The sequence below is a fragment of the Pangasianodon hypophthalmus genome, chromosome 25 (genome assembly GCF_027358585.1).
Source record: "Pangasianodon hypophthalmus isolate fPanHyp1 chromosome 25, fPanHyp1.pri, whole genome shotgun sequence".
Classification (NCBI taxonomy): Eukaryota; Metazoa; Chordata; class Actinopteri; order Siluriformes; family Pangasiidae; genus Pangasianodon; species Pangasianodon hypophthalmus.
The window spans coordinates 10,854,168-10,871,658 of record NC_069734.1 but is presented as its reverse complement, the minus strand read 5'-3'; the positions used below and the strand labels follow the sequence as shown (position 1 = coordinate 10,871,658).

At 39.8% G+C, this 17,491-nt stretch overlaps 1 protein-coding gene across 1 annotated transcript in view; it reads left to right on the top strand.

Moving 5' to 3' along the window:
* Positions 1-15,806, top strand: part of aldh1a2 (aldehyde dehydrogenase 1 family, member A2) — a 29,181-nt gene extending 13,375 nt beyond the window's left edge. The window contains exons 4-13 of the mRNA XM_026937618.3: positions 1,452-1,581; positions 4,640-4,701; positions 5,328-5,456; positions 6,501-6,614; positions 10,472-10,574; positions 12,147-12,331; positions 13,324-13,488; positions 13,816-13,973; positions 14,279-14,353; positions 15,003-15,806. Of these exons, the coding sequence (XP_026793419.2) occupies positions 1,452-1,581; positions 4,640-4,701; positions 5,328-5,456; positions 6,501-6,614; positions 10,472-10,574; positions 12,147-12,331; positions 13,324-13,488; positions 13,816-13,973; positions 14,279-14,353; positions 15,003-15,075 (1,194 nt within the window). The 3' untranslated portion in view covers positions 15,076-15,806. The remainder of the gene's footprint in view (positions 1-1,451; positions 1,582-4,639; positions 4,702-5,327; positions 5,457-6,500; positions 6,615-10,471; positions 10,575-12,146; positions 12,332-13,323; positions 13,489-13,815; positions 13,974-14,278; positions 14,354-15,002) is intronic.
* The last annotated feature ends 1,685 nt before the right edge of the window (positions 15,807-17,491 follow it).

Below are 17,491 nucleotides of genomic sequence, written 5' to 3'. Positions count from 1 at the left end.
CTATAATATGTAACTACTGTAATATGCACAAGCTTGTTTGTACAATGAAACTCTTAGCTTGCATGTTCTCATGGATGCTGCAGTGGATTTCAAATAATAGATAAATAAGAATATATAATAATGACAATGTTAGAAAGTTGTCAAGGTCATATCTGACATAAATCGTACACAGAGACTCTACAGACTTGTGTGAGGTTATATTTACTTGAGGTGAGTTATTGTGAAACCCAAGGCAATGTGCAAATTAAGCGTTTTATTTTACATACTTATAACTAAATTATATGAAAAAAAAAGCCAAACAAACTCATTGCCATTTTATTTTGCTAATTTTCTATTTCACTTCCTCCCTTTTAACACATACACATGCTTGTCAATAAGCTTGTTGTTATGGTTATGTCTCAGATTGGTTTCATCTTGTGCTGTTTTTGACCTTACCATTCATTCTTGTGTCATCATAGTTATCATTGTCATCATGTCATCATATCATTGTGGTTATCATTCCATCATAGTTCCATAATGTGAGGCTCAGAGTTTTAGAGCTGTATTTAGATTTTTCATAGATCTACATTAGTCCCAATAAAAGAAAATAAAAGACACTTGCTAGCTAGTCAGAGAGGAGTATTTATGGTGGCCATGATGTAAGAACAGTAACCGGTCTGCCTGTGCTAACTGGGCTATCTGGAACTCTAGATTCAGGCAGGCTGAGTAGAGAAATAGACAAAGACCTTCACAACAATAAGCAAGTGTCTAATGAGAGCCTGTCTGTCGGGCGCGCCTGCCAGAGGCGACATGGCAGGGGCTTCGTAGCTTGTTTTCCTAACAATTTCAATTTGTTCTGCAAACGTCTGAAATGCCTGGTCAGTGGCACCAGCGAGGTGGGATGCGTGACCTTTGGGTGCTAACGATCATACCACCTAGAACTTAAAAGAGAGGCATTGTGCCATGGCAGCTATCACATGATGTGTTCTTTTAAGCCTCTCTCTCTTCCTCAGGAGACAAACGTGTTTACAATGACAGATTAAAACACAAACGTGGCACAGTATGCTCAAACTTGCTACAGTCATCTTGAATAAATCTCTTACAGCCTGCACTTGAATCTTTGCCTTAAATGGACTCAACCAATGTGATTTCCACGCTGAGTGAGTATCAAAGTGAATCACTCTGGAGGAGAAATGTAACGGTCCATGTGGTCTTGATTGTGCTTTATATCAAATTAATCCCTGTCTGATAAGAAATCACAGCTTCCTGACAAAGAGATAACAAACCCGTGGCAGAGATGCAGGCTATATAAGTATTGCATTTCCCCCTAGGAGCAGGGATAAAGTGTGCACTTTTGCTTGCATAAGTCTTAAGTGCAGCGTGGGGGGAATCGGATTTAATCCCTGTGTGTGATTTTTCATCACACTCCTCCTCCCTCGTTTCCTTTCCTCATCTCTTCTTTCTTCCCTCAGACCCTGGAGTCTTTGGACAGCGGCAAGCCTTTCCTCTCCTCCTTCTTTGTGGACCTTCAGGGAACAATAAAGACGCTGCGATATTTTGCTGGATGGGCTGACAAGATCCACGGCTCCTCCATTCCAACCGGTAAGGTAACACTTGTCCTGTCCCAAACGCCTCACTGCTCTGTAACACACACTGTGAGTCACAGCTCCAGGCGTGAAGCAGACGCCACCTGGAGACATGCAGCAGCTTAATATCGCATCAAACGCACGTTCTGTTAGAACACAGCCGAGAGGCAGACCCTGAATTTGTCACATGAACTTTCTCTATTTATCACCCACATTGTCTCACTCTCTCATTCAAATTCTCTCGTTCTCTCACTGAAATTCTCAAAAATTCCCTCCAACTGTCTCACTGTACTCTCTAACTCAGACTTTCTCTGTTTATCAGTCTCACTCAAACTGTCTCACCCTCTCATTCTCTCACGGAAAGTCTCAAACCTTCACTCGAACTGTCTCACTCTTATCTTAAACTTTTCCCCTTTTATCAGCCTCATGCAAAGTGTCTCTCTCTATCACTCAGACTTTCTCTGTGTATCAGAGTCTCACTCAAACTCTGTCACTCTGTCATTCAATTTGTTTTTTAAAGTGCCTCACTCAAACTATCTCAGTTTACCATTCAAACCTTCTCACTATTTTACTGTCTCACTCTCTGACTCATGCAGTCTTAATCTTTTACTGTAGTTTTCTCATGCTTAGTTATACTGTCTCACCTTCATACTGTCTTCCTTTAGAACTGTCTCTCTCCCTCACACAAAACTTGCCTGTCTTACTCTCACACAAACGGTCATGATTTAGCTCTCAATCTAACTCACTCCTTTAATTAAAGTGTCTTGCTCACTATCTTTAACTGTCTCACTCTTTCACTCCAAGACTTGCTCAAACGTTTTAATCTGTCACATAAACTGTCTCTCTCTTTCAAAACAATCCCACACCGACCATCTCACTAGTCAGCTAAACTTCAGCCAATAGTATAATTTTGCGGTAGGTTCCCATGTTTGTGTTCCCATGCATCCCTGGTGCAGTAGAGTGTGCCGTGTTGAACTGGAAGAGACAGAGGAGCACAAACGGCTGGTGCAGAGTGTTTTCTCTGAGGATTGTGGGGTTATGGAGGTGTTCAGTGGATAAACACACCGGCTCCCTCAGCAGTTATAAATCTGCACACTAATGGCTGCCCTCCTACTGAGCAGCGCCACCATTGGATCACGGTGACAGCTCCGGGGCTGGGAGGGCATGAGGGGGTTATGGCGGGGCTGTTCTGGCTAATTTAGCTGTTTGAAAGAGACACAGCGGGGGGCGTGGAGACTACTGGACAACAGTGGATTCACAACTCTGATATCAGAGTGCAACTATTAGTGTGTGTGTGTGTGTGTGTGTGTGTGTGTATAGAGCTGTCTTACGGGGACCTTGTGTGTGCTACACAGGTTAAGGAGTATAGAGATATTTAGTTGGTTGTCTGTGTAATTGCTGTACATTCTTACATGGTGTGTCACTATCACTTTCTGTCCAGATATTAGCCTGCTTTAAGAGTCTATGCTCTAATATTGTCTACATTATTCACAATTCATATACATCTATTGCACCTAAGCATGTTGGGAGTTATTCAACACCAATGATTAGGCGTTTACCCATTCGCCTGATTTCTTTATAATATCCAGGAATAGGGTAATTTTTCTTATTTAAAGGAATAAATGAGTGATAAAATAATAAACTGGCAACCAGAGAGCAGCCAGAAAAAACAAAACATTTAGTGAACAATAAATATTTGTCCTCTAGAACAAGCACACATGCACGCTATCACACTCTTAAAGTTTTCCATGTGTCAAATTAGATGTACTAGATGAGTATCCATACCTGTCTAGTGTGAAAATAACCTAGGATGAACTAAATTAAGTGTGAAGCATTAGACACTTTGGTGTAAACTGTCCCATCATGCATCGCAGAATGAAAAGGCTTGTAGAATTAACAGACATATTAAACCTATAGATATGTGTGCTTTAACTTTCACACTCTCATTCTCTCACCAAAATTGCCTCAATCAGTCTCACTTTCTCACATATCCTGTCTCACTGTCACACTCAAATAGTTTCTTTCACTCTCTGTCTCCATAATCATGTCTCTCTCTCTCTCTCTCTCTCTCTCTCTCTCTCTCTTTCACTCAAACAATCTCAATCTGCCACTTAAACTTACTCTCCAACTCAGTATGACACAATCTGTCACTGAAACAGCTCTAATTTGAGGCACAAAAACTTTCTCACTTTCCATGTCAGTCATTCTGTCTCACTCTCTCCTCAAACTTTCCACTCAGACTCACTCTGTTCTCAAACATTCCTATTTCTACACTGTCTCACTCAAATCATCTTAATCTTAAACCTTGTCATGTCAATCTCTGAGTGAGACAAGTCTTACCTTCACATTCAAACTGTCTCACTTTCATGCTCAAACTGTCCTTAAAACATCATCACCACTTTCTGATCGTACACCAGCCAGCAAATAACGGCAGTGAGCCTTGTTACAGTCCAATTTTCTGCAAACTAAAGCTGAAGAGTGGAGTGGAGAGGAAGAGCGAGTCCCCAGTGAGTGAGCAAGCACACCGCTGTGCCTTTGTTGTGTTGTTAAACCAAACTTGCATAGCGGGAACTCGCCGCATTTCACTTTATTTCATCTCCAATCTAATCCGTAATAGAATTACAGGACAAACAAACAGCATGTGTGTCTTTGGCGCACTCTTATCTGGCCACCAGGGGAGATGAATCATTGGCTCGTCTCTACTCCAGATGCCTCATGCTAGCAGATTCCTCCAGTCAGGGCTGCAGAGCCCGGACGTGTTCACACGGCCTTACTGATCAAGCCTGGAGTCTTATGTATACAGTGTGATGATTTATTCCTGTTTTTTGTAACTCGTAAATGAGAGTAGAGCCTGATTCCTGACCACTGTGCACATTCTTCTTCTCTCAGCTCACACAGAGTACAGCTCTTAACCAATATCATTTGTTCTTCTTCATCTTTATCTGTTTGCACACGAGATTATAAAAGCATGTTCTTTTTATCATCATTAATGGAAGGATGATGTCCTGATATTAGTTTTGGTTCTACGCCAAGCATCCCTTGTTTAAGATCACTTGTACTTTGGTCTCTTACAGATGGAGGGTATTTATCATTCACCAGACATGAACCAGTTGGAGTGTGTGGACAAATTATCCCAGTGAGTACTGTTTTATTTTTCACCAAGAGGGTAAACTCAGTCTTTGGCACACAATCAGCTTTTTGACTGATTGTTTTGTTTATTGGGCCTCAGTAAGTTTTTTATCACAAAATTTTTTTTTGCAGTCACTATACTTTGATTAATCAGATGGCAATCATAAAAGAGAGCAATGTTAGTCCAAGTACTTCAATGATGAACTAGCCAGTGGCATTATTGCATGATGTAATGATGTTGCAGTGGCTTTTACTCTTCTAGTTATCTCTACAGTTCATCCAGTTCTTGTTTTTTAAGATACCATGGAAAATCATTCAAAGAGAATGGAGGATAGGAGGATAGAGGAAGAGATAATGCGTTGGAGGGGGGAATAAACCAGATGCTTTATCCTTTTACATGTAAAAGGAAGATCTTTTGACATTAAGTTCATTAAAGGGGAAAGGATGACATTTAAAGCTTTCACAAGCAGGGAGTAACTCTCCTTTTACAGTACATGAACAGCCAACGACGTTTGAGTGAGTCAGCAGTTTTCAGTGTGATTGAGTAAGCAACTATAAAGCCGTGTGAAGGAGGGATGGTCACTCAAACAAAGATAACATTGGACTGAGTTTCTGTGCTCTCTGTTTGCGTAGTGGAATTTCCCCTTGATGATGACGGCGTGGAAGCTGGGGCCAGCTCTTTGCTGCGGGAACACAGTGGTCCTGAAGCCAGCCGAACAGACCCCCCTCACCTGCCTCTACATGGGCGCGCTGATCAAAGAGGTACAGCAAATGTTCTCCATTGCTCACTTGCAATAATCCACTGATCAAAGAGGTCCATCACTACTGACACTACACAATAACAATGTCCGCAGTAACACGGCAAGGCCGGTGAACACATAGCGCTCTGATCAAAGAGGAACAACACGGTGACATTATGACGTACCAGCAGTGAGGGGCTGACTCAAGAGGAATGTTACAGGATAATTATAGCACAGCAGTTAAACACACTGACTACCCACAAACAATACACTCACATTAAGTATAGTTTCTGTTTTGGCCCAGAATACAGCAGTGAAACTAGGTTTGTGCCACTATTACATTTTCATATCATGATGACTGCCTAAACTTTTATCAGATCTATGATATTATCAGAATGTTCCATTTTTAAAGACTTATTACTTATTTCATTATTTTTAAGTTAGCTTTTTATTTAACCATTAAGAACTAGTTCTTTACAATGGCAGCCTGGCAAGTAGCACAGAGCACATGAGGGAAAGGGGAAAAATGAAATAGGAAACAGACATAATACATAAACTAGAAAATGAATGATAAATTACAAATTAAAAGTAACTAACAGACAATAACAAAACAGAGATGCACAGATGTAAAAAATGAGTGGTTAATTAGAGGAAAAGCAGGTATATGCAACAGTAAATTGTTCTTCATTTTATAGGATAAAGAATACATGTTTAAGTGCATCAACTCGGATCAAATATATGACCTTTGAAATCATGCTTAAGTGCTCTGCTGGTCTGGATATGTCATCCCATAAGAACACAACTCCTTCCTCCACCTCCTCCACCTCAACTGAGCTGTTATTATTCCTCATCCTCTGTCTTCCTGTGGAACTGGGAAGCTTGTCCTGTCTCTTTCTTTTTGATGTTTTGTCCATGCACACTTTTCCCTGGGCTGGAGGGACAGCGGGATGGGTGTGGATCCCTCCACCCCCAAAGGCCTGTGGTGATCTTGGCTCGTCCTGCTTTCTTTCTCTTACTTTCTCACTCTGTCCTCTAAAGATTGTTTCCTCTCTTTCTGTTTATACAGGCTGGTTTTCCACCAGGGGTGGTCAATATTTTGCCAGGCTTCGGGCCAACAGCAGGAGCCGGCATTGCCTCACACATGGGCATAGACAAAGTGGCTTTCACTGGGTCGACAGAGGTAGGTTTTCCTTACAGATACACAAAGTTTAAATTGCTATTTTGTTGACAATGAGGTGGTTGCTAGCATGCTAGCTAATCCAATAACAGTTAATGCATAAGTAAAAGATCCAACCTCAAGAATAATTTGTAAACTCATTTTTATGGACTATTCTATAAAATTCCCTGCTAAAATTAATGCTGTTGCGAAATTATGCTGACAGACAGCTAGTGTGATTGGGCTGTGAGCGAGACAGAGTGAGTGTTGTGTCATGAGGCTGGGCGTTGGTGGTGTTGCATGCTGATGCTGCACTTTAAATGGAAACTTCATGGGAAGTGTGTTTTGTCTACTATGCAGTAGTTATATACAGTTTATGTATACAATACAAAAGAATCAAACAACCAAGAACACACACTTTCTAGCCCAAGACCTGGCAAAGAGATGGGAAGATGAAACAGAAAACAAGCATTTCTAGTTAAACACATTGAACAGGTACAAGATATTTGAAGTAAGTGCCAACCGGCAGGGTCAGCTCAGTTCAGCCACACACAGATGACTATATGATGAAAGGTTCACCATGTTAGGGATGGAATGCCAGGAAAGAAATGCTCTCCTGGACCGTTTGATCTCGCCATGCTGCCAAAGGACAACACAAAGTCCACAATGACATCTCACTGTAAACGGTCATAATTTCTAGTTCCAAACGTGAGTTGCTCACCATCTTGTAAATCTCGATATTTTAGTGCATGTTTTGATGTGGTCCTGAATGTATTTCACATGTATTTATCATAAATTGTGGCAGATTTGGTGGTGTTTAGAGAAGGACTGTCAGCCTGGCTTGAAAATGTGTTTATTCTTATTATTGAACAAGTACAGTGCCATTTCACAGTCCTAAGTTCTTAAAAACCGAGAGGCAAGAGACAAGGAGTAATAACAGATACTATATTTAGACGTGTAACAGTGCTTTCACTGATAAGGCTGCAAACAGAGACCCTGTAACCAAAGCAATCCCAAAAAAATCCTAAAAATGTGCCTCAATGTGGGCCATTTGGATAAAATGCTGAGATCATTTTTTCATCTGTGGGAAATTACAACAAGAATATTTCCCACTTATCAGCTTGTAAACCCAATGACCCAATTGGTTTTCTCAATCAAAATCCATCCGGCAGACACACAGTGAGTGATGTAAGTGCGCAGAGTCCAGTAATCATTGTATAAATATGCTATCACTGAACCGGCATCCCAAACTGTAATCCACACCCTCATTGGGAAACTCTCAGTACGCACGAAACCACCCACTCAGCCCTCCACCTTCCTGCTGCTGGCAAAGGCCACCCAGCTCTTTCTCTGAAGGTTCCTCCTTTCTTTCCCTTGCCACTCTCTCTCTCTCTCTCTCTCTCTCTCATCTTCCTGCTCTGATGCGTATGGAGTTTCTACTCTAACCTGCAGCTGATTAGAGAAAGACCGAGCTTTTGCTTAGAGAACATGCACAACCTCTGACTCACCTAATCTGTGTGTGCGTGTGTGTGGGCATGGTTGATAATAGAAATAGTATTTGTTAATAGCATAATAATAATACTAATTTGATAATAGTATTTGTTGGATGAATGTCTATATGCCCACAAGTATGATCCTTCACCCTAACACACTCTTGACTACAGGTTGCTGTAATGTGGCCTCCGAAATCAGCAGAAAGCTCAGTCACTCACACACTTAGCATCACAGCCAAACTGTGAGCTCCACAGTTCAACATGTGTATTCTGGAGCAGTGCCATATTCGTTACTGGAGGCTCATATAAACACCTCTAACACCGCCTATGTCTTGTCCCTCTCTGTGCTATCTGATGGAAAACAGAAAGAGGGATTATTCAGTCTCAGTGAGTGTTATATGGGCGGGTGGAAAAATTTCTGTTTGTTTATGGTTGGGTTAGGAGCAGAGATTGTGGAACAGTGTTGTTCAGAGTGCAGTTCTCATACTGAGTTAGGAAAGATCAAGGATGAAGAGGGAAAGATAAGAGCTCACTCTTCAGGTCATCCAAAATGTGCAGTCCAGTCGGAAATCTGTTCACTATTTCCAAATATTGATATGAATTGATGAGCCCATAGTCTGATATTAAAGGAATGGCTTGATGAAAAATCTTATTCTCATAATTTTTGTTATCCAAGCTTTCCAAGATATCCAAGACATATTTGGTATCCAAGCTTGCATATTTAGTATTTCCCAAAGCTTCATATATTTGCCTTGAGCTAGGGATATAACTGAATATGAATATGAATATGAATACTTGGATTGAACAAATAATGTGTTGTAAATGAATGTAAATACAGATAGTAGGTACACTGTTTGTTTTTCTTGCCTGCTTCATATTCACATTAGTGTGAGGTTTTTACTTTCATACGGAGTTTGAAAAGGGCTGAGTATGTAGTTTGCGGGCAGGGTTGCCAGGTTTCAGCACAATTTCCAACCCAAACTACATCTACATCTCAAAAAATTGCACAAAAGACTTGAAATTAGCCCAAAATGTTTTTCATCTTTTTCACAGTCTTTGCATGGGAAAAGACACTGGTGTGCACTCATTTCTGATTTATTTATAGAGCCACCACTCCATATAGCCCACACAGACCACGTGCTGTGCACAACGTATCTCTGTTGGGGTAACCAAAAAAATCATTTAATTAATTTTAAAATGATTAACTTGTACATTCATTGCATATTCATTAGCAAGCTACTCCAAGAAGCAGCTGAAAAGAGCAATCTCGACCTTTCTGGAATGTAACAGACGTAAATACTAAAGTAGGTCTGACAAAATATTAGTAGGTAATTATTGTTGTCAAGGATAAACAACAGTTGCGTGACTTGGGGAGGACACTGTTATTTTAAAACATGATTAACTTGCTTACTCAGTAACATTAGATAGAAGATACAAAGCTTGCCAGAAATTTCCAAAGGGCATCTCATTCAAGAGTTGGATAAAGTTATGTTCTGCAAGTTCCTATTTGTTTTTATAATTTGTCAATGAAAATGACTTATTCCCCCGAAAAAAAAGAAATTAATTAAAAAAATAATAATAAAATTTAAAAAACCTTTTTTCAGTGTTTCCAGGACACAGTGGTAAGGTCCACATAATACAATTCTGGTCTATACCACGCCCACTTCTGGGTTAAATCTAAGCATGAAAACAAATATTTGGAGCACTAAACAAATACTGATACAGATAGTGTCATTGCATTACACCCCTACTTTAAACATACAGTAACTCTGTAAATACTATTTTATTTAAAAGCTGTATGATGTCATTTGAAGCATGCTTACGTAGATTTGGCCATTTTAAAAGGAAACTTATGTAAATTAGATTTTGTGCTGAACCTGTCCTTTAAAATGATCCTGGTGGAGAAAGCGAGGGCTAGTTGTATAATAATACGTGATCACGCATGCTAAACATGCCACATGCTTTCATTTAGAGCATTTGCCAAGCCAAAGACCACACAGGCATCTTTCGCTTTATTCCACCTTTCTAACACTCATTCAATTCCAAATAGCACAGATCATCCTACGCAATCCTGCGGTTGGTGTTTCCTGTTCTCGATTAAATAACAGATACAGCTCCGTGTTATAAACACAGCGTTCCTTCCTCTTCTCTACAGCCTCCAGGGCCACTGATAGATATTTCGGCTGTGAGCTGAGGTCGCTCTCCTGTTTCAGTTGGCCTGGAGGCTAGCGGAGGGGTGTGTGTGTGTGCGTGTGGAGGACTGGAAGGGTTGTTTGGGCTGTTGGATTTATTAATGACAACTTCCCACTGATGGGGAGATTTAGTGAGGCTCGGCAACGGAGGTCTCAGCAAGTAAAAGAAGATATGCATCCTCTGCTCCCCCCACAGGTTGGCAAGCTGATCCAAGAAGCAGCTGGAAAGAGCAATCTGAAGAGACTCACTCTGGAGCTGGGGGGCAAGAATCCCAACATCATTTTTGCAGACGCTGATTGTAAGTATTCAGAGGCTGTTTTATGGGCGCCCTCCTGTTGTCCTGCTAAGACAGTATGTGCACAGGTGCCACTGCAGTGGCCTTGTTGGTCACTGACATCAAAGACCAGGGTCTAGTGGGTTATTTTAAAGCAATGTACTATTACACACATGAGACCGTGTCTGTGATCACAATGTGTCTGGCAGTATATTAAAACAAGCTGGTGAATCCGTGATGTTTCACTGTTAAAATTTGGACTTAAAATTTATTTTTAGGTGAATCCATGTTTAAGCAGAACACCTCCAGAAAACTTTGATGTAGATCAGAACACTCAAAATATTATACACATTTGTTGCTTGGCCAAAATACTGAATACTGCGCAGGCGTAGGACATGCTTAGGATAAAGCAAACTCATCTTCCAACACCATCAGGCTTCCTGAGATGCTCAGTCTTGCTACATTGAATGAAAGCTCAGTGGATAATATTCATTGATCACACCAGTTTAGTTCCTGGGTCAAGAATCTGATCCTTAAGGAACCCAGTCCTAGATCAGCTTCTACTCCAATATCATTTGTGAACACAGTCCAGTTGCTCTAAGTGGCTCTCCAAGTCAAGGTGTTGGAAGGGGCTTTTAAATGCTTTCAGCAGGCGTGAGTGGGGCCGCCTTCGGCCCGTAAATCAACCGAATGGACTTTGCACTGGCTGGATGCATCCCACCACGGCCATAAATCCTACTGTTCCATTAACCCTTTACCTGCCAGCCCTACCTCTCCTCTCACAACACACACCATTAGTAAGTGTGTTTACATGCACAGTAATAATATGATCATATAAATTTGGCAGTTATCAGATAATTAAAGTGTGATGTGTGTAAACAAGATATCCGATAACGAGATACATAACTTTACAAACAAAACCAGATACGGAAAAGCTTTATTAAATACTACAAACAAATCAAAAGAAAGCTTTATGTCAAATCTGTGACTATAAAACTTTCCAAATAGTAAAGCAACTCCTTTGTATTAGGCAATTTGAATTTTACGTCACATCACTTGTCTTCTCTAGTAGGTTACATGGTAGCTTGCAAAGCATCTCTAGCAGTGCAAATCATATATTTTGATAGAAATGCTATTATTGACTAAATCACGTAGACCTACGTTAGGTGAGTTTCCCATTCTCAGATTACTTTAATGCAAAAAATCTTTTGGATTTTTTTTTTTTTTGCAGTTATCAGATTATTTGTATTATATATGATGCATGTAGACATACTCTGTGAAGGAGTGTGAAGGAGAGTCTACTACAATATAATGTTTATAAAGGGTGTTTTTTTTTTTTTAATGTCACCATGAATTAATAAGAGGCGCAAGATGAGTATGCATAATTGGTCATAATTGGGCATTTATTCATTAAACTGCTTTGTTCCTACAGATACAATTTAACCAAATGCAATTTTTTTTATAAAGTCCTATATACATTTTATAATGTTCAAGCACCTTGATGCAGGAAAACCTAAGCCTATAAAGTGTATCCTCTTGACCACTTGATTGGAATTGTTGAGTTTCATCTGTTTCTTTTTGTTTCACATTCCTCAGTGGATCTGGCAGTGGAGCAGGCTCACCAGGGTGTGTTCTTTAACAGCGGACAGTGCTGTACGGCAGGTTCCCGTATCTATGTGGAAGAGCCCATCTATGACGAGTTTGTGCGCAGGAGTGTAGAAAGAGCGAAGAGGAGGATAGTGGGAAGCCCGTTTGACCCCACCACTGAACAGGGTCCTCAGGTAGAGCAAAGGTTTTAGACATTATTGACTCAAGCTTGTATTTGATCCATGGGATATCTAATGCAGGGCTCAGAATTATATTTGGAGCACATCAGCCACTTGTGCTATTTATTTATTTATTTTTTATTTATTAGCCTATAATTTTTTTCACTAGCCAAAATATTGCTGCTATAAATGCAACTTACAAATTTATAAAATGCAAACATTTTATAACCAAAACTGTGTTGCTCAAACAAATATAGCAATTAATTCCTGCAAAGAAACTGTGGGTATAAGTGTGTGTGATTTTCAATCCTGCTAAAATACCCCTGACCCTCTTGGATGCTGATTACAGTTTTATAGTTCCATGTTTGGGTCTTTTTTTCCATTTAAAACAGGGACTTTTTAGTTCTTCCATTAGGAAAATGATCTGGAGAGAGAAGTGAATAGCTTGTGGAAGACATGGTACCAGAAAACTTTTATCCACAGAATGTGTGTTTGTTATGCTAGATAGCTAACATACAAACATAGTGACAAACAAACTTATGATTATTATGGAATATTGTATATAGATTTGGCTGCTATGCAATTTATGACCATTGAAAAAGACTCAGATACTGAAATTTCACTTGTGTTTCTCTGTGACTCTCTCTCTCAGTTAACTAGCCATGTTGCTATTAGGGATGTGTTTCCAAATTGCATACTTATGCATATTCATATATACTAACATTTTTGTCAGGGTAAAGGTGAAGAGCTGTTTCTTGGCCATTTTTTTGCATTATTTATCATATCGATCCCATGGCTTGTTCACTGGGTCATCCTACATGCCTCTGAACCATCCACAACTTTTTTATTAAAGCCTCTTTTTTGTTGCTTTTCCTTATCATTTTTCTCTTCCTGCTCTTTTTGATACTTTTTAGCCATGTTTGGCCTAGCGACGTTTAGTGGTCAGACTTATTTCTGCATGCTCAGCCATCTCAGAGTGTCTCCTTCTTGTTTCCTTCCTCTCTCAGATCAGTGTTGAGCACCAAAGGCGTGTGTTGGAGTTCATTGAGAGTGGCATCAATGAGGGAGCGAAACTGGAGTGTGGAGGGAAAGCCCCCTTCTCCAAAGGCTACTACATCCAGCCTACTGTCTTCTCCAATGTGCAGGACCACATGCGCATTGCCAAAGAGGAGGTAAACCAGCACCACCACCACACAGCCTTCTTACTGGCACTTACGCTCTAGGCTGGTTTTCCCTACGCAGCATCTTTCGTTAAATCTGCATCTGGAAAAACAGCCCATTGGTGACTCGTCGTGGTTGTTGAAGTCGTGGAAATGAAAAACTGTCATGTTATGCCTCTATACTGAGCTGAGTTTTGGAAAGCGAACTAAATATGTTTTCCATTTTTCTGACTGACTGTTATTCATTACGGAACACACACAATCCATCCTCATAATCAGTAATTCCAGCTGTGCGTCAGAAGCCTCTTTGTTAATGGGACTCTCCCTGCTCTGTGGCAGATCTTTGGGCCAGTTCAGCAGATTATGAAGTTTAAGACGATTGAGGAAGTCATCGAGAGAGCCAACAACACAGAGTATGGCCTGACTGCTGCTGTCTTCACCAATGACATCAACAAAGCCATGGCCATCTCCACAGCTGTGCAAGCGGGCACTGTTTGGTATGTGTTATTTACGCGTGTTCTGTATCGTGTAACACACATAAACAGAAATATTGAGGCCCCTTAACCAGCTTTATTGTGTTTCATAGCCAAATGGTACTCTAATCGATGGGATTCCAAATGTCATTTTTAATTTACGATTAAATTTGTCATAAAACGTTTCCTAAAAAGGAACAAAGAGAAATGGCTACGTAATCTTTAGCCTGCTGAATGATTTACTAAATTGCACTGAAGTTATGAGCATATTTGTGTGTCTGCTGAATGAAAGTCTCTAAACTGTCACTTCCACTCTGTTTATTTTTCAGGGTAAACTGCTTTAATGCATTAAGCTGCCAGTGTCCTTTTGGAGGATTTAAAATGTCAGGCAATGGACGTGAACTGTAAGTTCTTTTACTCAGTCTGACACATCTAACTTAGCTTGAGATAATAAAAAGAAGTTGATTTTAAACTGATGATTCACAAAGATCCCAAGCTAGAGGCTTAGGCACCAGTTTCACATTGTTTTTCATCCACAAAGCTCTAAAAGAATCTTTTTATACATATTTTCCATGGCACTAACATGGATACACTGTAGAATATTAAGTAAAGTTACTACACTGTACTGAAAACACTCAGTTTCCACTGGATGTAAATAGGATCAATTCAGATTTGAGTTGTTGATTCAACACTACTAAAGAAAAAAATCCAACATAATCGCAAACATGTCTGAGTTTATTGTGCCTAAAACATGATTGGGAAAGAGGAAATTAGGATCTGTGTGCTTTGCCCACTTCTTGAGTTTTTCTGTCAGCCATTGACTCTTGACTGCCCCAGAAATGTTGCGCCAACAAGCAGAGTCTCATCCCAATTGTGAATCATGGCTTGTGAATAATTGGGGCAAAAGTTCTGTTAAATGTAAAAAAAAAAAGTCTATGTACTTAGCATGTGAAGTTTTTGTATTAACACAGGAAGCTAACAGTTTATTAAAGCACCTTTTCTGTGATCTGTTCAGAGAGATAGTGTATTTACAGGCATTTCTTTGTTTTCCAGGGGTGAGTATGGCTTGAGGGAGTACACAGAGGTGAAGACCATCACAGTGAAGATGCCAGGGATAAACTCATAAACTTACACACGCATTTCTAATGGAAGAAGGACTTCCTCTGGGCTTATCACTGACCCCAAGCCTCTTCATCGTCCACTAACCCAGCATCACCATTTCCATCTTCATCTCCATCTGGCAGCACCTCTATAACTTCAGCATCCACTAGCTGCCTTCATGGACACTTTAACTCCCAGTAGTGGCCTCCCTTCGCCGGCTCCATTAACCATACTAAAGCACTCGGAGATGGCGAGGGAGGAGGATCACACTATAAACCACTCCACCTCCAACATCCCGACACTAACAGACTGAAACATGTGGCTATAAGGCTCGAACCTCACACACAACTTCTCTTTGCTCTGATTCACTGGGTAAAATCTGCAACTGCCTTTCAGTTTTTTTTTACTAAGACCACTGAAGCTATCTGTCGTAGCAGTTGAAAGGACAGATGTGATCTTTTTTTTTATTAAGTATTAATTTTAAAATGTAATTGTTTAATTGTTCTGTGTTTTGCTGTTTTTGTTTTATGGCGTATAGCTCTGTATGTCAACGTGTTGACCAATGTAAACAGAAATGGTTTACCTCAGAAACAAAAAAAGAAACGTTAATATGAGAAATGCATTTTACACAAATGATTACTCATTGGTGTCCATTTATTTTCTTTCTTAAACAATTATTTACTATGAAAATAGAAAGTAAGATATAAAAATGACTATAGTTTTGTTTTCCATCATTAAAAAAATTCATTTCAAAAAGTCTTATCAGAGTTTTTATTTGGAAGATGGGGGTGTTGTTCGAATGGTGATAAGCTGGAAATTTTCAATTAAAGGGGATTTTTTTTATACTGACACACTTACAGTGTATACTATTACAAAGCAGTAGCACTTCCTCGCTGAAAGGGTAATATCAACAGTTCCCATAATCAAAACATATTTTGTGAATGAGTAGAGGAAAATATGTAGCAGTGGTTTCTGCACACCCTGAAATTACTAATCATGAGTGGGAGAAATGAAAGAGATAAGCATAATACATGGTGTTTAGACAGACATTTCGGAGCAGCCTAATCGGAATGTATCAGAATTCTCTCAGAAATCCAAACACTCCCCATAGTCCCACTTGTAATGGATATCACAATGTAATATGTAATGGTATTCACCCCACAAGCAACAATGGAAAGTGTTGTTTCCATTAGGATGAGGGAGCCAAGTGAGAAAGAGAGGGCAGATAGCACAGCACACACACTAGTGACTTCTATCAGGTGAAGCTGGCATGGTTTGAATAGAAAAACACAAGAAAATATTCATAGCAGGGGCTTAACCAAGCCTTTTACAATGGGGTAGCCAGGTTAGAACCAATGATTTGATTGAGTTGGCAATCTAGTGTGGGGCAAACATCTGTGTTAACTAGCTAAACTTGTTCCTTGTACCAGCAGCACCACTACTACTACTACTACTACTACTACTACTACTACTACTATCACTACTAATACCACCAGTACTTCCACTACTACTACTACTACTACTATTACTATCACTACTAATACCACCAGTACTTCTACTACTACTACTACTACTATTACTATCACTACTAATACCACCAGTACTTCCACTACTACTATTACTACTACTACTATCACTACTACTACCACCAGTACTTCTACTACTACTACTACTACTATTACTATCACTACTAATACCACCAGTACTTCTACTACTACTACTACTACTACTATTACTATCACTACTAATACCACCAGTACTTCCACTACTACTACTACTATTACTATCACTACTAATACCACCAGTACTTCCACTATTACTACTACTACTACTACTACTACTATTACTATCACTACTAATACCACCAGTACTTCTACTACTACTACTACTATTACTATCACTACTAATACCACCAGTAGTTCTACTACTACTACTACTACTACTACTACTACTACTACAGCTACTACTGTCACTACTAATACCACCACCGCTACTACTACTACTACTACTACTACTACTACTAATAACACCAGTACGTCTATTACTACTACTGTCACTACTAATGCCACCACCGCTACTACTACTACTACTACTACTATGAGTACTATCACTTCTAATACCACCACCACTACTACTACTACATCTACTCCTACGACTATTACCACTACCACCACCACTACTACGAGTGCTATCACTACTAATACCACCACCACTACTACTATGATTACTACTATCCTTACTTCTACTACTACTATGAGTACTATCACTACTAATACCACCACCACTACTACTACCACTATTAATAACACCACTACTTCTACTACTACAACAACTACTATCACTACTAATTCACCACTACTACTACCACTCCTATGACTACTACTATCCTTACTTCTACTTCTACTACAAGTACTATCACTACTACTACCACCACCACCACT